The following is a 23,998-nucleotide window of genomic DNA, read 5'->3' as shown; positions in this document are numbered from 1 at the left end:
TCTACTTTGAGACAAAGGAATGTATCTACTTTGACCTGATCTACTTTGAGTCAAACTTTATGAGTAATGAAGATTGACTTGCAGGCTCAAAATAAAGAGAGTTGCGCCATTCATATTTTACATTCTAAGGAATTTCTCTCTCTTCTCATTTCTACTACAAGACAACCAACTTAAATCAGTGTTTCATGGCACTTTAAGAACTTTCTTGTCATCCACTTACAATTCATGCTGCAGACCTGCCGATCTCAATTTAAATGGCCACCTGTGTTCCTCAAACGCTTTGTGTCAGAGTATGCAGGTTGTATTGGTGCAGTTTGACCCCAAACTGCCCACGGATCAAGTGAAGTACAGAAACTTTGTTTCCCAAAAGTGATCTGGGAAACAATAAATAATGAAGAGAGGCATAATAAAAAGAACAGCACACCACCAGCGTTTGACTTCTTGAGGATGCAGACCAGGTGCATTTGCCACACAACAAGACTCTCAGTACGGCTTCTCCTTTCCAGTGAACATACACTGTGTTACAACAAGAGAGACGCTGAGTTTCAGACCAGTTCATTCAGTAAGCTAGTTGACAGAATTATTAGGAATTTCAAAGCAAAAAGTTCCATTTGTGTTCATCTCAGACCAACCATTTTTTCATGTCCTGACGTTTGTTCAATATTGTGTTTCCATAATTTCATGGCAGTAATATTAATAAAATTGCACAATCTGCTATGGGAAATTGAGTCCAAAGGGCATGTAGCAATTCGTGATAGCCACAATAAATACATGGATTTATATTGGCAAATAATACTTTTCTTATGCTAACAATTAAGCTGCTTAGGGGCAACATGCTGTCCTGCAGGCCGAATTACTTCATTCCCTTGAAAAGGAATCCCAGAGAGTTCCAGAGAGGTTCTCAACTTGGAAAGAAAAAAGAAAAACCAAACAGATTTCAGCTTGAGGTCTTGTTCTTCTAATTTCAAAGCACACTAACCAAGGAGACCATTCTTCTGCTGGAAGTATCCTTTCCAGTGTAAATTACAAATCATTATTCTTCATCACAGTTAATCTTCATAACCAAAAGGAAGATAGTTAAGGCAATACCTTAAATAACAGACATTAACAACAAACAGATAGACTATGCTTGGAGACAAACATTCTTTTACAAACAGACAGGGAAGAAAAGCAGAGATCCAACTTGTACCAAATGCCAGCTCTTCCCTCGTAAAGATAGGAATTAATAATGCAAGGTGGGTTGTCTACGTTGATGCAAACATTTAAGAAACAACTGTGAAATTTCCAAAAGTGATGCAGTAGTGTATGGTGGATTTTTACTCTTGCATATCATAGTCTGGCCAACATGCTTAATGAGTAAAACACACAAGATGGCTAAAGATGACAACTAAGCTCCATCAATATACTCACATCATGACTTAGGTTGCAAGTTCCCTTGCAAAAAGCCCATATATCCCTTCCACGAGGTAGTTCCAATATTCTTAAGAAAGCAGATAATCTTGAGAAAAACCTGAAGTGCCATAAGAAATTGTAAATCCCAGAAAACACTTTTGAAACAGTCAACTTGGCTTAAGAGGTAGAAGCTCAATTCTGCAGTTTCTACCAGTGACTTTGTGCAAGGTTGTCTTTTTAGATGTGCCGTGCTAGACAGAAACAGTCCAATTTGAAGTTAACACAATTGCATGCATAGTCAAAGATGGATCATTATTTAGAAGCACTAGATGCAAATTTTCCTATGTAGGCAACAATGAAAGTAGGCATTTTTTTTTGGTCAGTGCAGTGAGAGATTCTAATTCCAGTATCAGAGAGCAGATGAAAAACAACTAAATCACCATCAAGCCTTCCTGGATTCTATAGCAAAGGTTTTTCCAGACAAAAGAGAAAGCACTGATCATAAGCTCTGACAACTGTAAACCTAGTTGGACATTCCCATGTTTTTCTCAGTTCTGCCAGCAGCAGAGAAATTTCTCATTTTTGTTTAATTTTTTCCCTCAGCAAAGAACCAGAGTACGTGGAACGTTACAGGGTGCAATTGTGGCAAAACGTTATTTTCTTTGAGAGCTGCTTTGCATAAAGCAGGTAAAAAACTGACCTGCTTAACATTCAAACCAAATGAAACAGATGGCAAAGATCACTTAATGAGTTCCGTGTGGCATGGCAATGGAAAATGCAGAACTTCAGGGAGCCAGGAAAGACAATGGCAACAGTTCCCAAGCTGTTTTCATTGACGAAACTCTGACCTAAATTTGAGAATTTATACATTTTCCCTTTCTTATCAGAATAAAGCATAACTTTAATGTGCAACTTCTCTTTAATTGCGGTCACCACAGAAAAAAAATCAGCACGATCCCTTTGAGTGTTATCAGCTGAAATGCTTTTCAAAATTATTGCAAGTAGTAAATATTTTTAATTAAATATTATTTAGCTTGGAAGGAAACTGTTAGAAAGGACCTGGTTTAGGTTTACCCCCAGAAATACAGAGAAAACAGTAATCAAAGTCAAGAACAAAACATCAAATCATAACAGCGGAGTGTCACCAGAACTCTAGTTTTGTTACAGAGTACTTACACTAGGTTGAAAACCATTTGACATGCACTTGAGAGAGAAGCTTCCCTGAAGTGAAACGCCGGATTTTCACAGTAACACACAGTCTACTACCTTTTGTTAATACAGGTTTTCCCTTGTCAACAATCTCCATCAGAATTCAAAGAACAATTGACAATATTTAAAAAGGGAGCATATATGCTACATCATAGTGTACATATAGAAGAAGAGCACAGTCTTCACATTCTGTTTTTGTATTCAGGAAGCTTGATGTTCTTGTATTAAAAACATTCAGGGCATAACACAAGTTCATATACTCATGCACTCTTTCCAAAGAGGTTTCAATCATACAGCGCAGAAAAAGTTGATAAATGCCCAATACACTAAATCATTAGAATGGCAAACGGAATCACCCTTAAGCATCACTTGCTCTTCTTAATGGCATAAACTACTGCCACAGCAGAAACAGCTGATTTCCCAATACGGTTGCTCAGCGGAGCAACAAAGAAGAGCAAAGAAGGAAATTCTGGACTCTGTTTGCATCCCTCAAAAAGACTAGGAGAAAGATTTCAATTCACCACTAGAAAAACAGTTATTTTCAGATTTAAACACCTTGACTGGTTATGATGTTGTTAACACAAGGCATTTCCTTCAAAACTTCACTGGACAAAACAAAGTTTTCACCAGCAAACCTGTAATACCGTGCAGAAGTGGTACATCGCCAGCTATGAAGATTTTATCAGTTTTAGTACCGTGGAGTATTATTTTTTCTTTTTCAGCAAGTTAAACATTTATTAAAAGGATAGAGGGTTATAATATTTGGTCTTTGTTGCTTCTTTTAAAGAAATTCCTCTATAAGACAGTAGACTGGATGGAATGAAAAAACCTGGTAAGGAACAGCATTCACTAACAGGTACAGCAAGACCAGAATACATTTTCTAGGCTGTTCTCCACAAAAATCTGTAGTACCTGTTCTCAAGTTCAGCATGAAATAAATGTTCTTCATACATTACTACTTTGAGTATTTCAGAGCCATCGGAAACTATTTATACTCATGTAGTAATGGAAATTTGACACAGCAGACAAACTAGGATCCAGAAAATGATCATCTCCACTCTCCATGGAGAAAGAGTGTGGTGTAATTTCTAAAGGCCAGCAAAAGTTGAGGCCTTACTAGAGCTGTCTATGAGATGAAGAGCGGGTGATCAACCTAGAAGACAGGACACATTCCAGAATACGAGCACAGCACCTCTTCCAGGTACGGACAGTTCTGAGTACTGTCAACATGTGAAGACACAGACCACATTAAAAGGTGAAACAAAATCCATGCTATACGGTCCATCAAGAACACAGAGTTTATAGTGAAATTTATTGTTCTGCTTCCTAATACAATAAGCTACAAGGTACATACAGTATAAAACGAGAACAGCAACAAAGCAAAGGTGATAAAACATTGTGACAGTACAGTGGAGGTAACATCCGTCTAATCCTTCCACTTTATCCCACTAACAGCAGCTAAAACTACTGGCCCTCTCCCTCCCCTCCCCTCCAAAAAATATTAAAAAGTAAACTGTTTCTCTCATTTAGGAGCAGTGGGATATACATATTTTTTTTTTTTTTTGAGGGCATTGGGTATATGCCAACATCTCAAAAAATTGCTGAAACTAAAACAACAAATGAAAACAGTGAAGGTGGGAGTGACATGACCCATGCAAGATGCTCATGACACCTTGGTTCACATCTCCTCAGAGCAAGTGGCCTGTAAAGAAAGGAAAAGTTTGTTACATCAAGTAAAACAGCAACTAAAATGGACAGGTAAGACATAGCAAGCAAAATCTGAACTAGGTAGGACTGGACACACAGCTGAACTATTCTTACAGTGTTGCAACTATTCCTGTTAGCAGGTTTTGGTTACTGAGAGCTGACAATCTTTCTCCTTTAGATTTTAGATGGTGTACAGGGGAATGTACACTGAAAGTGCACAGCTGACACCACTATATCGAATAATCTTGTCTGGAAGAACTCTAACAGTGGCATGATCTGCAACCTCAACAGTTTAAAAACAAACCAACCAATACACATCAAGGCCATAAACATGCAAGACGACCAAATACATACCTTAAAGGCACAAAATTCCACTTAACCACTTTTTCATATATACTTGGTGCGGTTGAGGGCTCTTTCTGCAAGATGACCACTTTCATCTGTTATCTTCTCCCAGTCTGTTTGTCCAACAACAAAACCAATGGCCCTTTTCCTGTCTGCATCTTTCTTTTCTTCTAGGTCTGCCCACCGCACCTACGGAGAACATACTGTCAGTAGGATGCTCCCTTTAAGAATTTCTGAGACACATCCCAGCTTCCTTCCCATTGCAGATGAGTACAAGAATTTGAATGTTCACTTAGTTTAATACCAACAGATGCCTATTAGTTTTCTGATGAGTAAAGACAGAAGCTGCACTGGTATTTTTAACTGAATATCCCGAATGCACCATGAAGTAGAAAAAAGGTATGGATGATTAGCATTTCCCATTTCAGTGCTGTAATTCAGAGAGCTGAAAAATCACTACAACTATTTTTCTATTCAGCACAACACTTTCTTCAGGAAGACTCAAAGATCAATTTAGTGTCCCTGTTTCTGTACAACCTCTCTTTTCATTGCACAATGGAAACATTGAGAAGGCTGCAAACTACAGGAAGACAGCGTAAAGAGCAACTCAGTAATGAATGACTGAATGAGAGACCGTTTTCTTCTCTATCTTCTGTGGTAGTTTTTTATGCATGTCTTTACACTAAAAAACTTCTTCATACATTTTGTTGTCTCTCATCTTTACAGCTGCACCTGTTGCCTCTGTGGCTCTTCGCAGTCATGCAGATCACCTGCACTGGTCCTGTTCAAACACATACAGTCATTCCCACACTCGCAGAACCAGATAACTGATAAAGGGGAGCACAGCAGTAGGGATGGAGGAAGGAGATGATGAATGGTTGTAGTTCAGACACTCAACAGCAACACGCAATTGCAGGATGAGAAAAACAGCAGCTGAGGGATGCCTCCCTGACATCCTCAACGCCCTCATTTGGACTGGTCTGTTACTTCAGGACATACTCTTAACACCCTTCTGCCAGCACCCCTCTATTCAACATCTACCTGAATTTCCACAGATATTCATACTGACAAGCAATGTTTGCTTTATTCAACCATGACTTCTCCTCTGCAAATGTCTTAGTAACCCCATTTCTCTCACATACACTGTGAAGTATTACCTATGTTTTCTAGTTGACCTTACAAAACAAAACAGCAAACTCAAACATGAATATCTAGCTCAAATTACTTTTAGTAGTAAAAGCAAATGAACTGCACTTCTGATCAGCTCATTCACTAAATAATAAGAATGATGTCATGAAGACCAACATTGTTTAAATCAGCTTCAATTTCTTAGATCCAAATTCGACTGTGTCCTGTACAAGATACACAATTCTATGTCAGTTTTAATATAAAACTAGCTGTAACAGATATTTCTAAGAGTTTTGAATACACACATCCTTCTTTCTCCCTCCCTTTCTTTCTTTACATTTTTCTTGAAGTTAACATAATAAGCTTGACACACTCTTAGCCTCATGTTTTGTTTTATGTAGGTTACTACTATGTATGCTTACAGTGGATAGAGACGAAAATCCAGGCAGTTGAGCGTATGTTTGAACATAATGTTTGCAGCAGAAATGGTGAGTTGGAAAGCATACGTGATGCTGTGATCTGTAACTGGCAGTAGATGTGCTTCTTCACATATAGTATTGTTTGTATGGGTACAAATGATACAATCCTTTTGCTTTTAAGCAAAAATTCATGGGACACAGAAAAGCAATCATTTTGCAAAAACTTGCAAAGATTAGTTTACAGTTATTGACATTGGCTATGCTTTGAATACAAGTTTGTATATTCATTTTTCCACCCATGTAATGGTAGCTGTGGCAATAAATCTAAGATTTAAGAATACAAGACAATACTAATGTGCTACCCACACAAAATGGTAAGTTTTAGCATGTTGTAACCAGTCAGACTTTAAGATAGAACTCTGGAAGTAGAAGTTTTTCTTTCTGTTTTGGAAAACAAACAAACAGAAACCTCTTCCTATTATCTCTTTCGTCTTCAACCGTGTAAGGTGTATGCAGGAGGTAATTCCTACAAGATCTAACCAATACAACACCTACAATAGTTGGCATTTTTTTCCTCAGCTGACCCTTTTTGAAAGTAAGAACAGTATACTGTTTCTACTTATTATAAAACCTATCAGAAAGGTAGCTTAGTAAAATAATCATAATCTTGTCTTAGAATGCATTGCATACCACAAAATCTCATCACAAAGCACACTGTGTAAGAAAAGGACTCTAGAGGCTCCTCTGAAACAAAGACTATCTCCTTTCTCACTATGAACTGGGACATCCCTCAATACACCCCTCAATAGCCATGCCATGAATAGTTAACCTTCACTATCTACTCCTCCTCACTTCGTTACACAATCTGTAAAAAACACTACTCTCAAAAACATTCTCCTACAAAATTTAATAGAACACTAGAATGAAAAGTGAGTCAATAAAATTCCTATATCCATAGACACAGATTAACTTCACACAAATTCTTTTTCACAGAGATTGTTCACTGGTCATCTACAGAAAGTTATTTGAAAATGTATTACCCTCTTCTTTCCAGGTTCAGAAGCACGTGTATCATAGTCATCTGGAAGCTGCAGATAATCTTCCATTCTGCTGGCAATTGCTTCCCAGTCACGTTTCCTTTTAGTACCAGTCCGCAAACCATCCAGCTTGTCTGAGAACAAACACAGAGCCTCAGAGTTAAAGGAGATTTTTTTTTCTACTATTCACACAAACAAAGACGAAGATGGAAATAGTTTCAAAAGAATGAGCAGCAGAACTTGTACATCCAGTTGTCTTGACAGGTAGAATGATGAGAGTTGAAATAAACTAGAAGACTCAGCACAATTTTCAAGTTTTATTGAACTTTCACATTTACTGCGTGGCAACAGCACTCAGTCTTATTATTTGCAGGAGGGAGAAAACTTGCTTTTTTGGGCATGTTCAGAGCATATATAGTATGTCCTTACAGATACAGCAGAGCCACCCATCGCTCTTTAAGGAACTACAGATCCACTTGTTAGAACACAACACTAAAGCTGCAGCATCTTTCCCAGTCTTGTGTCAACCATGGCATACATGCAATATCAGGGAATAGGTGATAATCATATAACTTAATGCATCAAATACAAATTTTTGAAATAGCCTTTCTGCAGAACAAAAACTCCCCTTAAACCGTGACCTCCCTTTTATTTCTCCCAAAGGAAGAACAACCCCCCAAAATGTCAGAATCTTTTGTTGCATGGTCAGTCACAAATATCTGAGAAACATGATTATCCAACTGTCAACATTTTCTTCTCTTTCTTACTGAATCAATAAAGGTATTAGGAAAAATGATTCTAAAATTTTGTTCCTCTTTGGATACTTATTTTCAGTGAAAAAACGACATCGTCTTGAAATTACACTGTAAAATGCTTTTAGAAAGGAGACAAAGAAATTACTCATTTCAAGATTGTGAACAATAAGACGTGAAAACAAAATCTGGCTCCACAAGTCAAAGTAAATCGCAGTAGTACTTCTGTTGTTGTATGCTGCTGTTCTATAAACCAGCAACCAGTATATGAAGAAGATATAATAAGCACGGTAGATGTATTCTGTGAACCATTTCCAGTGATATCAGTAACATTGCTCAAAGTCAGCGATGTAATTAAAGTTACCCACAAAAGGCCTCTGAAATAAGTCAAATACACAGCAGTATATTTTCTGGAGAGCAGAAGATGATGTTCAAAAGTATGTATTTAAAGAAGTTCAGAGATTAGGTTTTTTTTTTTTTTTTTTTTTTTTTTTTTTTACTTAATATAGGAGAGAGAAGGTGAGGCAATGGCGATGTAAACACACTAGTAAAGTTTCAGTGTCATAAACTGGTGAAGTAATTTCTCCCTCATAGAACTCTGTCCCATTTCCCTACAACAGATACAGAACTTCTTCTCAGAAAACATTTTAATCCCCCTCTGCAAAAAAGAAAACTCTGTGCAGAATATTTCTATTTGTTACATGATATCTTGTTACATGATTCACTTAAGATTCTTCTTTCGCTCTAAGTTAAATCTGCCAAATTTGAAGCTCAATCTCCACAGAAAGACGGTACTCCCTCTAGAAGACAAAAATCAATTTACACAACATTCCTGTTACTCAGCACATAACGTCTTGCACTACTCCTCAGTATTACTCCCAGACTGATCTGTGTAGAACATTCACAGAGTAAGAGTTTGCAGGAAAAAAAAAACCAAAAACAAAAAACATTCCAAGGGATAGCAAGAAACAGAGCGAGGAGCATTTAGGAATGTGAAGAACTGAGCGTCCAGGAGCTCTGTCCATGTTTATGCATAACTCAGACACAATGCTTCTAGAAGACAACATGCTCTAATGCAAGTGTATCTCATTACCACTGTGGAACAGTTAGCTCTCTCAAGTCCCTGCTGCACATAGACAACTTGAAAATACTGCCAAGAAATGTGTAACTCATTACCAGCTGTAATCAGAGTTCAAGAGACATTCAGAATATGACATCCCCCCCCATTCCTTTTCGTTACTGCTACATGGAATTTATTTTGTTATCTCCTTCCATGTTTGAAGTTGCACTGCCTTTCCAGAGAGATCTGTTCCCATCCATACCATCGTGGTTCATATGCAGCAGACACACTCCAGGGTGATATGAAATGCCTACCATAAAACATTGCAGAGCTTTTTTTTTTTTAAAAAAAAAAAAAAACAAAAACTTTCCTGAAAATGAGACAAGGTGTCATTTTGTAACAATGGTGCTTGTGAATATTTATGGTAGATGATTACTCAGTGTTAAAACTGTCAAATAAATTCTTGTACCATTTGAATTTTAAAAACAGTGAAGCAGCAGCATTTTAAAATACCTAGAGAACTTAAAAACTCACCTGGAGAATTTTAATAATGAGGTTTCCAAAAGTAAATTACTTACTCGGCTCCTTGAAAAGCTGAATTTATCAATCGAATAAATTTTTGCAATTCTTACATGAAAGCCACAATGTTTCAAGAAGAATATTATTTGCATCCCAGAACAGATTTTACAATGGTATCAGAACTTCAGCTACAGCATAGCCCATTTCACCTTTCACAGAAGTTTGTCTAACTGACAGTTAAGCCACACATCAAAACAGGATTGCACTGAACACTTACAGTCAGGTTTTAATAATTCCATTTCTGTAAGGGTAAGACCCTGTGCGTAGTACATGCTAAAACTGAAGTAGTACTGACTAGATTTTAAAGTAAAAATGTGGTTGTGCAGTTATAACACATAGGGAAACAATACACCAGCACACAGTTAGAGGAATGCATCGTTCCTGCCAAAGTAAATGTAAATGAAAGCAAGAGCTTGGGGCCTAACAGTGTGGAGACTGGCACAATCAGCACTGCAGCTAAAAGAACTCAATCTTTTCAGACCTTTTCTGAGGCTTATCATGACCAGTAAGATCTTGCTGTGTTCTCACGTAACAGTGTCCATTCAGAAAGAAAACCAAAAGGCAAAACAAGACTTACAGTGTTGGTTTTGGATTCTGCACTAAATGACTTGTGCAGACACATGCCTGCTGGGACTAAGGCAATACACCTAGTGGGCAGGCCAGCTCACAGAAATAACCCAACTCCGGAACGACAAATGCATACCACACTTGGTGTGCCTTTCAGGAAATAATTTTAATAGGTCATCCATTAGAATGGGCCTGCAAGTTAATGGAATCATAGTTACTTGCAGACTGCAAGTGCTTATAGAGCGTACCCAGATCTAGAAGCTTTCTGACCTTGCAGAGAGATTTCTCAAAAAACCCCAGTGTTCATTACATGGGAGTGTCAGGCTTTCAAAAAAAGTGCCTTACCTCTAATCTATAGTTCTACATATCTGTAAGTTGGAATCTGGGAGTTACTTACAAAAGCAGAACTGCAAATACAGATTTATTAGAAGGACCTTCGCAGCGCCTGTATCTGTGACTTGTAGCCAGTTAAAGTTCAGTTTGTTAATTGAGCTCTGATTGTTGAAATAATCCTTGAACAATCTTGCAAGCAATTTATTTTAGAATACAACTAATGCTGCTGCTGCTCACTCCCAATTTTACATTTATGTTGAGACCGTATAAAAATCCTCTTGCATTTAACATTACAAAGTTTTCCCACGGAAAGAAAGTCAATGCAGTTCTCTGCTGCTATCTATTAGCAGTATTTGACCATGAGTGAGGAAAGCTTTGTCTGTAAATTTCTGCTGCAGTCACAGTCCCCATGTTGATAAAAATTAAATGTAAAACTGTTTTAGGACATCCTTTGGACTTCTATCATGCTAATTATGTGCATTAATTAGTGCACATTAGTTATGTGAGTTAAAGTTCACTGTATGCAGTATAAATCATCTGCTCCTACTATTCAGTGTTTGCAGGACAGTCTATGTCATTTAGAGCAACACAGCATATCAGAGTCTGGCATTCTTTAAAAGGAGGAGTAAAATAAAAACATTAGAAACTTAAGACATAATCTTAAGATATCAAAATAATTAGCTTTTAAACCAAGAATGCAGAAAAATCTTTAATTCTGTCTTCAAGTGCTTTGCTGTTCGACATGCCAGAACCACTGAGGCTCCTGTAGTTGTGCTGCAGGTGCCACAAAGCCCATACATACCACAAATACTTATATCACTTAAAAAAAAAAAAAAAAAAAAGAGCACAGCAGCAAAAGAGATGGTGCAGTTAACAGCAAGAGCTGAAAGGCTGCTTTACATAGGCCAGAACTTCCAGTGCTATTTCTACTGTACAGTGGCGATTTTGGTTACTGGGAAATAGTGACACACAGGGTTGTACCACACGTGCAGAAGTAGACACCAAAAATGTTAAGACATGCTGTATCCTATCCAGGTATTTGTTACTTCTTGTAGATGTGACAAAATTGTAGCTTTCTGCAGATTTCACTGATAAAATCTTGACTTAGTGACATTATTGTTCATTGGAAAAAATAGAAAAAATACGCATGGCTGAAAACTCCTTCCCAAAGTTTACTATCACACCCTTGATGCCTACATTTCAGCCCAAAGGTTGCTTTTGGTTTTGACAGAATTGCAGTGTTAGCACTTATGTATAATGCAGCCAGCAGTACTAATCCAAAATGCAGTAAACATAGTGCCCTTATACTCCTGTAAAGTCCATTCTGCATCCCTCCTAAGAACTCCATTACTCCCCCTGGAATTTGAAAAGCACAATGAACTTCTAAATTATTAGCACATAGATTTTTGAAAACATAATAGTACACATGGCATTTTTGTCCACACACGTCAGTTTTGGAAAGCAAGATGCAACTTCAATACAGTTTTACTTACTATGAACGTATCCCTGAAAGTAAGAAATTATTGATGACATTTAGGCTTGAGAAAAACATATGCAGTATGAACAAGAATGTAGTGTAATGTAAACTGAATCTTTGCTTTTTGTAATATGGAGATGAATAAAGAGTAGAAATACTGCTTGCTTTCAATTTTACAACAAAATATTTTCCTTGAACAGAGAAAGAACAATTAATGAGTACATAAAACAGTGATAGCTAGAAAGTCATAATTCCCTTGCCTCTGGCACCAGAGAAAATTTCCTTTCTTCTGTATAAAGGCTTTTACAGTTTCAGACACATGTAGGAGACCCAATATATTTATTTATCTTTATTAGGGAGGCACAGTAAAAATGAAAATCAAAGTTTTGCAAATATCATCAGATACCAACTATAAGAAACAGGAAAAAATAAATACCCACCTAGCTTTGCCTCAGAAGTGTCCATCTCCCATTTGCTTTTCGGAATGTAACCCTAAATCATACACAGAGAGAAGCTCGGAGGATTAGAGAGAGATACACATGCATAACACTTTTGAACTGGAAACAGCATTACAATGGGAGCTTAAGGTATTTCTTTTTGTAAGACACAACTCTTGTTATCAGATGAAGGGAACAAGTTACTCAGTATTTCAGAACTTCTGCATCCACTTCCCTTTCAGCGATTTTAGCAGCCCTTGCACATCATTACAAGAATGCTGCTTCCAACATAGAACTCCAAACAAGTCTAACAGATAGCAAAGATGCTGTGTGCACTGTTACCAGATTATATAAACCCAAGTGGCAAAGTTCCAGCAACACAATTTATCAGGCATTAAGGATATTCAAGGCTTTACAAATACAAATGCAAAAGTTACCTTAGTCGCATACTTTTAAGAATATTGACTACACACAAGTTTCACTTTATCCTTTCAAATGAACATACTAAATTCTTCTATAAAAGCTCAGTCCACAACAAAACTACTTTTCTATTTTTAAGAAGTCAGCATCTGCTGAGTCTCTGAGATTTAACTATTATTTTTCTTTTAAAAATATTTCAGCGATTCCTTCTGAACACTCTTTCCCTACAAATAACGGCACCAAGTGTTTTATATGTAACTACCCTTAGCCAGTTTATTTCTTGCAAATGAACATAATGAGATTAAATTTGGCAAAAGGTATTTACTTTAGGTATTTTCTTGTAATTTATTTTAAACTCTTGGACAAATAAATTCTTATTAAGCAATATCTTATAACTCCTTTCAGCTGCTCATATTTGATATGAAACTACATATGTTTCTCTGCAATTCCATAAAAAGCCCACAGTAGCAAAACAGAACCCCTTCATTGTTTTCAGGGTTTTTAAGAGGGAAAAGAACCACTCTAGAAGATTTCAGCAAGAAAATAAACAATCCACAGAGCAGTTTTAATTTACTAACTTCTTCCCTGCTCTATTTATACGTTGTCTCCAGTGTGAACACACGCACATTACTGAATGCTAGGAGTTATTAAATCAGAGTGCACCATCCCAGAGAGCTACACTGCTTTGGGTTACATTCAGCACTGCTTTTCCAAAATCCTTGGCAGATTTCTCTTCCATCAAGTATACCTCAGTGATTTGAGATCATCAGATTTCTGTATTTTAATGTTTGTTAATCGAGTCAGTAATTAATACAAACTAGTTTGTGCTGCAGTATTTCATTGTGACAGAAAACATTCAGGCATGTATGCATGTTTCTACTTTTAAGTCAAGTTGTGCATTAAAAGTTTCTCAGAAAAGTTACAGCATAACTAGGAGCCTGCAATGCAACACGTGATACACTGGTGAGAACGCTAAGTTAAATGCATCAGTAAATCATACCATCAAGTGCAGAAAAGCAAGAATTGTCTGAATGCTTCAAACAACCCAAGGAGAATTGATAATAGCAACAAAAGAGTGACTTGGATGGTGTGAAATGCACTAATGTGTGCTGAATCTGTGTAGTATCCAAGTCCTCAGATAGGATAGAAGAAGATTAAGACCATACGGCAGATGGAGCTCCAGACCTCTCTTTTTCCACAGGATTAAGAGAAGTGCAGCAAAATGAACCCTTATTGACTGTTCTCAAGAAGGTGACAGATACCAAATACAATATGCTGTTCCTCCTTTCTGACTGACATACCTCTCAGAGATTAGCCAGGTGACTCAACAGTACAGATTACACACAGCAGATCATTCTTTGATATTTATCACCTCTCATGAATCTGAACAGAAGGCATACTTATATGTAGATTACTTCTAGTTATAAATAATTTGCATAATTTTTACCACCATGGTTTCTCCTTGTCTCATAAAGAAAAGGCCTATTCTTATAATGTGCTGTGCAACAGGACACTCCCCAAAGCCCACAAACACACGCATATTTATGTAAACATTTCTCTCAAACGCTAAAGACAACTTTCTTTTCTAGACATAACTTGTTTCTGGAAAATGAGGAACTAGCAGCTATATTCTTGTAAACATGGATGCATCTTTAAAGACTTCTAACCACACCTTATGCAGTCTCATACTCTGTCAGAGAATAATTTAATCAAGAGAATGAATGAGTCATACTGCAAAAGTACAAAAAACAAAAACCAGATGCTCATTAAAATCCATTCTTCCTAAGTTTTGTCTTTCTTATTCTGGATTTCAAGTGTTTTCTAGACTGCCACTCCTGAGGAAATGTGTATCTTGATCAAGAAAATGGATTCTGTTCATCTCAGCTTTTGCTTATTTCCTGTTTACTGGAATTTAACTGCGTCGTTGTGGGAACTAGGATTTGACACTTTCAACTTCTTGAGCCCTGATCAGTTGTAGCTCCAACACACACCAAAAAGTTACACTTGGAAGCCTTCTAAATACATACTTCAAAGAGTCAGACCACAGGGCAATTCTCTAACCTTCATTATTCCAAAAGATCTCATCCCTCAGCTTGGAAATACCTACTGACAAAGTCAGAGTGCTTTGGCACAGAAAGTACTCTTCGTAACTGTTATCACATACTATGAAAGTTGAGATGAGTTCTTTAAACACGTGAAAAGAAATAAGCTAATTGAGCCCTCTGCCCATCCTTCCCATCTCTCCACTTGGTGTGATACTTAGATAATCTGGAAGAGAGAGCTACAGTGTACTGACTTTATAAACAAACGCCTGCAAGAGGCATGTTGCCATGTTACTCTGATAATGCTGTTTGTAGCATACACTTAAAGATGATTTTAAAACTTCAGTTAGGAATAACAGGATTTAACATTAAAGTTCTCTTAGAAATGTTTAAGGAAGAAATGACTAGAAATGTGTGTATTAAGATGGCACTACTAAGAATGGCAACGAGTTGGCATTTACAAGGCTCTCCCTCAGACATATTAACAGGCATTTTGTTAGATATGGCTGATGTGTCTCCTACCAGTTCACTCTCTTCTTCCTCTGTTGTATCCTTTTTGGCTTCTTCTTTCTGGTCTTCAATATTTGCATCAAAATCCTCCATCTCCACCTGTTACAAAGCACAAACACAAACTTAAAAGGATCTGCTTGGCTTCTAAGCCTTATCTTTTAAGCAGGGTAAGCTGAAGTTCAGATAGAAGAATGAAGATGTGATTAATGTAGTAGTTTATCACTAGAGCTCTTGATATGTCTCCCAAAAAAAGATGCAACAATACAGAAAAATAGCATTTTGAAGATGCACATCATGACAAACTACGAATGGAAAGAAAAGGCAGCATATTTATACATTAAGTATAATCTGCTAAATGATATTTATCTACCTCTCTGCACAGGTCTGGATTTCTCATAGCAGGGACCCAGAAAAGTTTGTTCATTCTTCACTTATTCACTTACTGGATCAAAATAAGTCCAGATCCAGTAACCTGGAAATGCGCCAAGCTCTGAGAGAGCAAAAATACTCTTTAGTTGGTCCTAACAGTTGCTAAAGAATGAAGTGGTTTTAACTCCTCCTCAAAGATTCGTCAATTCTGGGACCTAAAAAACACCTCACAAAGTAGCAGGTGCATTTGTGCTTACATATTTGTTAAGAATAACAGAATACACTTGTCTGACAGCAATTTTGGCTTTCTATAGGGCCAAGTGCACAATCTGTTGTGATCATATCTTTCTCTGCTTTATATTTTCAGAATAGTCACATCTCCATAACTTGTCATTTTAACAGGCAGAGATATTCTTACCTCCTCAATAGCAGCATCTTGCAACAAAGAACGAATGTCCAGGCGCATCATGTGACGTGGTGCTGCCTCCCAGTGATCAGACATCTAAGAAGGAAAAACATAAAAATGAAGTACTTTCAAAAATGCAAGAAATTCAAAGGAAAAAAAAAAAAAAAAAATCACAAAAAGATGAATCCATTTTTATGCCATTTCAGTCAATCCCGTGAAATAACTACCAGCTCCTCTTAGAAGAAAGCTGTAGGCATTACACAGACTAAAAGAAACCATGTTTTCCAACATCAGCGAAAGCAAAAATGCAAGAAAACCTGAAATCCATCCTACAACTTCATGTGTATACAGTTACCCTGCTGATGTCCTTTAGCTTGCGTCCATGAATGTTCCTCTTGGAACAGGTCTGGTTATCTGCACTCATTTCAGCCAAGTACACCTAGAAAGAGGAAGACAATATCAGATGCTGTATATTGATGCCATTAATCAATTTTCAGAGCTCTTTTTCTAACTGGTGATTTAGGTCCTCTGTTGTACATTCTAAAAAAAGGAAATTTGTAATTGTAGATCACAGCAGTCTTCCTTAATGCGGGAAGGTCTTTGCATTCAGAAGTTCTGAAATACCAGCATACAAGTGATAGAAATTTCAAACAACTTCAAGACATTTACCTCAAAACCTTTGGTTTTTGCTGCACTCCAAAACTGCTCAAAATGTCTCACTCTATCATTGATAGCATCAAGGATAATGAAGGGGAAGAAGCCATCATCCAATGTCTTTTTGAAAGTTTTAAACATGCTGGTACGGTAAGTCTCTTCCATATCAGCTTCATATTCGTATTCCATCACCTGGTTTAATGACAAAGGCATTTAAGAACGAGGAAACTATTAAACCACTAATATTCAACTGCTGAATGTCCTGACCATGAAGTAAGAGGAAGCATGAGAAAGTCTTCTTCTAAGTCAGCTTTCACTCACCCATTCTGCCCTTAAGTTATATTAGGTATAGTTACACTAGTCACAGCAGGACTTGGGCACGATGATCCCTTCCACACGATGAAGTGCTCCTTCCAATGCAGGATATTTTATGATTCTATATTGACTTGTTTTTCAAAAAAAAGTCAGAGACCTCCACATTCTTTCAAAGCACCAGACAGAAATTCTGATTGCTACTGTGTTGTGCCACAATGTCTCACTTCTTTGTCAAAATAAACAAATCAGTTAAAAGTACCTTCTTTTTTACTTTTTTCCCTGTATCTGGGTCTCTCTCTTCCTTTTCTACTTCAGTGATGAAATAATCATCCAGGCTGAGCACCCTTGGTGCAGGTCCTCCACACTCTACTTCCTTATCCTAGGAAGGAAAGGAAACAGAAAACACACTCTAAGCTACCCACACAAATTTCATTGTTACGTAAGATCTTCAAAACGGTGTTGGCAAACTGCAATTCTCAGCTCTATATTCAAGATACAAAGAGAGCAGTATTCTTTACAGTTGCTAAATAGTGGACAAGATTCACATTCTACATGAAGACATAGAACATGAAATAACAACAGACTGGAATTGTAGATTCTGATCTTGTCTCTTTCCACCATGTTTGAGTTTACCTTGGTATATTGTACAAAAAGATAGAAAAGAGCAAATAAAGCACATGAAAGAGATAAGCAGCACAATGCAGTGAGCACCTGTTTACATACCCTGATGAGTTTTGCTACATGTGTCTTTCCACTGCCAGGCAACCCTCTCATGATGATTACAATCTGAAACAAAGATCGTGTAAGACAAAGTAGGAGACTACATTCAACAATCTCATATTCCAAAGAATTCTTCTAGAAAATTATATGCCCTGGACTCACCATTCTGCATATCACAAAGCAAAGCCAGTACCACGCTTCACTGCCAGGTTTTACAAGCAAGGTTATGATGCATGGAAGAAGTTCCACAGAAGTAATAATAAGATTATGCAATGTTAGCTTTCTCAGCTCACACTGCATAGGCTGGTATAAAACTGGTTACAACAAAATCAATTGAACAAATCTTGCAAACATGCTTTATAGGATGGATCTTGTTCTGACTTTTTTTTTTTTTTAATTGGTGTACTGCCAACTCCGACTCTGCGTAAAGCCAAATCTTTCCTTTGATAAACCAAATACCCAAGGGAAGATCTCAGAAGAATACAAAACATATTCATATTACTAACTAATAGGAATTACATATTAGTTCACTTAAGTGGTTTACATTTCCTCTCAGAGTTCTTAGGGCTATGCTACAACACTCTGGGTTGCAAAGAAACCAGCAAAATTTAGAGTGCTTCCTCAAACATGGCCCTCTTCCCATCGTACCACACTCATGAGCTTTTTGTCTGAATACAGACTTCCCAGAAACAGTTGCAATGCATACGCACCCTCTCTGGCCTGCTGTCTCGTCCTGGTGGTTTCAAAATATCATCTACATTTTTAGATTCTGGCTTCCTTTCCACTCGTGGAGCAGGTGGTGGCTGACGGGGCATTGATGGAGCAGAAATAGGAATCCTTTCGTCGGGGTAATTTCTACGATCACCTTCAAATTCCAGTGATTGGACAGAAGAATTTTCTTAGTTAAGAAAAATTAAGAAGTTTTAATCGACTCTCATTGCTTTAGGATAATTCACGGATGTTTCCCCACACCAAGTTCTAATTTTGAAATTACTACTATCAAAGACATTTTTAACAGAAAATGTAACTACTTTCCTGATCTCATCTCTACCAAGGAACAAAATTTTCTTACATTACCCAAATAAGTTTTCATGAATTCTGTACTCTTAATGAAGAAATACTCCAAACCAATTGATCTTCTCCTGACTCCACCTCTATTAATCTCTATTTCTCATAATATTTTAGCATGTCTTCAGGACTGAGAGACCATACCTCCAAACATGGACGGCCCATGATCATATGCTGGACGATCTGTCTTTCTTTCATACGGTGGTCTGTCAAATCCACCCCTCCTGGAAGAGGGATGGTCCTTCTTGTCACGGTAAGATGGAGTCCTTGAAGGCGCAGTAGGAACAACCCTGCCAAAAGAGAATTCTGTCTTTTCTTAGGATTTCTAGTATGGACTCCAGAGAGAAATGAGCATGTACCGCAGCAAAATGGACAGGCTGATACACAATATAGGTTGAATCACACTGATCTCAGTAATGTTCCAGAACTACATACCTATCATCTCGGGGATGACGCTCTTTTTCAAATCTCTCTCGGTCATAGTCCACAGAACCACGCTCTCTGTGTAATTCCCGCTCTCTCTTGAAATCCCTGTGATCCACATTTGAGTTGCCTTGACGCTCAAAATAGGGCTCACGGTCTCTTTCTCTGTTATAACGACCAGGGTGCTCTGAAAAGAGAAACCCGTGTAAATCCAAATTTCTAAAATATACCCCAAAATAATTATTTTTGAAGGATAAACAAAAAACAAAAGTACAGGAGAAGCATGTGGAAATACATGATGCCAGAGCTAAAATGAACTTACTCAGCCACTGAACATCTTTTCCAAAACCTGAAAGACAACCAAATCAAGTAATCCTACTTAAAGGTAACAAAACATGTCTTTAAAGTAGCGTGGTCATTGACTGTATTACTCCACTGGACAATATAAACAATATAAACTGCTATTCTGAAGTGTCTTTAAAGCAAATAAAGTGGATCTAGCTTAAAGCAGAAGTTACTTTGTTTAAAATACACTTCTAGTGCCTTACAACCTTGCCGAAGAGCTAACCAATGGTCTGAGAGGTAACCAAACACTTCCTACCTTTTTGAAATGTTTGCCTCTCTGGTAGAGGTTCTGGACGCAGAGTTACCCTCTCCCCATATGGAATCTGTTCCACTTTACTGGTGGTTATATCTAGACAGAAATAATCAGAAAACATTTTAGGTCTTACAATACCATTTCTTTTCCTCTCTCACGAAAAGTAATCAGTCAATAGTATTAGAAATAACTGAAATGACTTATCAAATTTCTTTTAATAGATAATGTAAAAAGAGCTACACATACATATGGAACAGCAAGGTTTTTTTTAACTCTGAAACGCATGTGCATAGGTATGCATACCTCTACCTCTTAACAATGGGAGTTAATTTCTTCGGATTAGTTTAGATAGTACATGCAGTTAGATCATAAACCCTAAGATCCTATGGAAGTTTCAGTGACTCGTGGAACTTCTATACTATTAAGAATGTTAACTGACATGCTCACTTAAGATCCCTAATGGTCATTTTTCTGTAAAACATCTACTTAACGGAATCAATATGGCTTCAATTCTTATTCAATTCTTCAATAAAGTAAGTATGGCATCTTAAAAAGAAAAAATGCTCTTTAAATGACAATTTACAGTTTACAAACTTCTTTATAACACAACCTCACTTTTGTTAAGAGCTTTAAGAATGAAATAAATTGATTCTATTAAAAACTAATATTGAATTTTAGTTTTGATAAGCTTAATACTGAAAATCAGAGCCTTTCACTGCTTAGGCACTACATGTCTGTTGCTCCTCAGAACAGGACACTGTTGCCAGGGGGCTCTAGGTACTGTAGAAGAGGGTACTTCATACCAATCAAGCAGTATCTAAACAAGACAAATGTTAGTAACTTAAAGCAGAATGTAAGTTGCTCCTCAGAGATGTAACAATCCAAAACACTTTCTAACAGTTATTCCCATACTGAGGTATTAAATGGATTCAGGGAAAGTATCAGTATCAATCTAAAGTCAACATGTTGATATGACCACATTAGTTGGTGTTTGTTAGAGGTGGATTCCAGTTCACATGGAAAAGCTCATTATCACAGCATTATAGATAACATTAAACTCAAGACTGGAGGTCATGGAGTCATTAAAAACTGCACTGCTTGGCATTAGATGACAACATACACAGCTTAGATGTCAGCTGCAGAATATATAAAGCATACATTGTGTAGCATGCTCCTTTAGAAAGAAGCTGATGGAGAGCTACCTCTCAATTTCAGAATGAATATGCTCACTGTAACACTCACCTCGTCCATGGCCGTAATCCACAGTTTGCTGAATTACAGGTGCTTTAGGAACTGGTGGAATAACTGGAGGCAGTGCTCCTGGTACAGCTGACGGAACAGAGGTGTGAACAGCAGGTACTTTCACAGGCGAGGATACTGGTGGAGGCATCATTGAATCCTGTTTACGTAATTCATATTCCATATTTGCTCCTTTATCTTCATTTGTGTCCCAGAGTCCGTGGAAAGAATCCTCATCCCAGCGTTCCTGTTCCACAGCAGAAGGTGATGGTTTTAAAGACTGACCATGACTTGGGGTTGTAGTTGGAGTAGAAACTGGAGTATGTGGCCTTGTCATAGCTGTAGCAGGCCTTGCCAGTGGGGCAGTTGGTCTTGTCACAGGGGTGGGCTGTCTGAACAACACGGGAGGCTTTATAATAACAGCAGGAGAAGGTTTAATAGCTTGGGCTTCTAATGTTGCCTCTGAAGATAGCTGAGAAGAGACCTAGATGCAGAAAGCACTTTAAATAGAGATCTGTCGCCTAATCTTCTCTCATCCTAAGTCAGTAAGCACAATGGCAATCTATAGTCAAATTATATAGTACCTCCACCAAGATGCTAGAGGTAGGAGGACAGTATTTCATGAACTGGCAGCCTCAATTAATTTAGTGTTTGTTCATTACATGAATGCTTAAATACTATCTTCTCCTTAAAAATAACCATAACAATTTAAGCTCCAGTAGGCCAATCTTAATTCAAAAGCGTCTATAGTTTAATTCCCAAAGATTCCTGCTGTGAGGGGGCTGAAATAGTCTAGAAGTAGGGAAACTTGATGAGGCACAAAAGGATTGATAAGGCCAGCTTCTTTCTGGAAGACACTGGGAAAATTCCCAGAGTGCAGTACCACCTGGAAAACTCTTAATGCAATCTGGTCAGTGGGAAGGCGCTGCCCAGTGGAAAAATAAAATCCCTTCTTGAACCCAACATCCTCATGGAACACCACATACTGTGTCACAACAGACTTTTTAGCATCACAGTAGCTGCCAAGATATAGGCAGTTTCATAAGCAGTACACAACAGAACTTGGAGAATGGTTGTAATTACAAGCAAAGCTTTACATTCAAAGACACAGCAGAAATCTTAAGGTAACAGATGTTTGAAAACCTCCAGGCAGATGGGTGAAGTATTCTGAGATACAAAATACCAAAGTTAAGGAGTAAAGTCACTTCCTAGCGATGTCACCATGTTTGCAGTTCTTGGTACGAAATGTGTTCTATTACTTGACTTTATAGACACTGTAAACAAGAAAGAGGTCAGCAAAGCAAAAATAAAACTTGTAGTGCCTCATTCACAGTGTAATGCTTCTCTAGGAGGAGGGACAAAGAAAGTTTGGGCTAGTTAAAGGTCAGGATTACAGGTCAGTACATCCAAGTTTATTGGTACCAGTAACTTTTGGGCTAAGACATCACAAAAAAAGTCTGTGCATCAACTCAGCATCTCCTTCAACATACACATAACGAAGTTGTTTATTTGTTTTAGGAAGGCTTTATAAATGTGAGTAAACATGACTGCAGAAGTTCAGTTGTTTTCTGACCTGGTATGAGATACCAAAAAAACAAATTAGAGCATCTGAGAAGAGTTCTTAGGACCAATCAGGAGACGAAATAGCAGAACAATAACTTACAGCACAACAGGAAATGAAGGCATGGAGGTGCACAGACATGAGCTTTAAAGCACTTCACAATATTCTAGACGGTAATGAGAACTCCTAATAAAGACAGCCAACAGCAAACTAATGCCCACTTGATCTGAGTTTCTAATGGAACTATTCTCAATTTTCTTTCCTCTCAACCTCTTCAAAGTATAAAGAGCCCTTTAAAGCAGGAAGAGTAGAGCAATCTGGTATTCAAAGACAGCAATCCCACGTAGCTAGATGGGGAAAAGGAGGGTCTGTCTTCTCACAAATCTTGCAAACTTACTTTACAAGAGGTCACCTCTTCTTGCACATCATTCTACAGCAATTTAGACTGTTAAATCTCATGAGCTACTCTCTCCTGTGGGCCATGCTTGGAAGACACAGTGAACTGAATGACTAAAATAGGCTCTGGAAAATCTAAAGAAACCACAAAGTTGCTCTGCCTCAACAAAAGACAGATGAAGTTGTAAGGACTGCTGGGGAGGTAATTCCATAAAAAAGATTGATCATCAGAGCATGGAAGTGACCTAGCAATTACCACCAGCACATTACATTGTCTTGAAATGGATTTACCTGAAAGGCACCTGGTCTTGTGCCTGTGTTCTGTGATCTTGGAGAGTCTTGCGTGGAAATGTCAGGTTTAAACTCTTTCAACTTCTGCAGCTGTTCTTTTTGCTCTCTGCACATGAATCACAAGAAAGTGGTATCAGTCTGTTGCTTAAGTGAGAATATGGCATTAAATGGTCAACGCTGATTGTGAAATCCTTGTTTCACATCCACTTTACTAGCCATCGAAACATTTATATATTAGCTGCATCCTTTTTGACCAGACTTCCTCTAAACTTGGCTAGAACTACTCTGCTTCAACAGTAAAGAACAAAGCTGGATTTTTGCTTCCACAAACACCTGCAAACATGAAGCCCCATGGATATGCCTGAGTGCACCAGGTCTCACTCTAGGTTGCACGCTGACAAGACTGAGGCCAACACAAAGCATAACAGAGATGCCAACATTTAAAAACAAAGTGGTAATGTTAGCTTTTGTTTTCCTCTTTTATGGAGCAGAAAACAGGACAGCAGTGAATGCTGCAACCACTAGATTACAAACTTCTATTCAG

At 37.7% G+C, this 23,998-nt stretch overlaps 1 protein-coding gene across 1 annotated transcript in view; it reads right to left on the bottom strand.

Annotated features, from left to right (window-relative positions):
- Nucleotides 1-2,531: 2,531 nt before the first annotated feature.
- YLPM1 (YLP motif containing 1) overlaps nt 2,532-23,998 on the bottom strand; it is a 37,038-nt gene continuing 15,571 nt past the window's right edge. The window contains 16 exon segments of the mRNA XM_042813446.1: nt 2,532-4,303; nt 4,663-4,842; nt 7,241-7,371; nt 12,446-12,497; nt 15,427-15,513; nt 16,202-16,285; nt 16,545-16,628; nt 16,859-17,035; nt 17,418-17,537; nt 17,882-17,944; nt 18,589-18,776; nt 19,091-19,236; nt 19,382-19,556; nt 19,971-20,063; nt 21,210-21,690; nt 23,455-23,560. Coding sequence (XP_042669380.1) covers nt 4,696-4,842; nt 7,241-7,371; nt 12,446-12,497; nt 15,427-15,513; nt 16,202-16,285; nt 16,545-16,628; nt 16,859-17,035; nt 17,418-17,537; nt 17,882-17,944; nt 18,589-18,776; nt 19,091-19,236; nt 19,382-19,556; nt 19,971-20,063; nt 21,210-21,690; nt 23,455-23,560 — 2,134 coding nt within the window. The 3' untranslated portion in view covers nt 2,532-4,303; nt 4,663-4,695.

The sequence above is a fragment of the Centrocercus urophasianus genome, unplaced genomic scaffold (genome assembly GCF_019232065.1).
Source record: "Centrocercus urophasianus isolate 14NV4802_14NV808 unplaced genomic scaffold, USGS_Curo_1.0 seq_14, whole genome shotgun sequence".
NCBI lineage: Eukaryota > Metazoa > Chordata > Aves > Galliformes > Phasianidae > Centrocercus > Centrocercus urophasianus.
The sequence above is the reverse complement of the archived record's forward strand: the minus strand, read 5'-3'. Positions and strand labels throughout refer to the sequence as shown.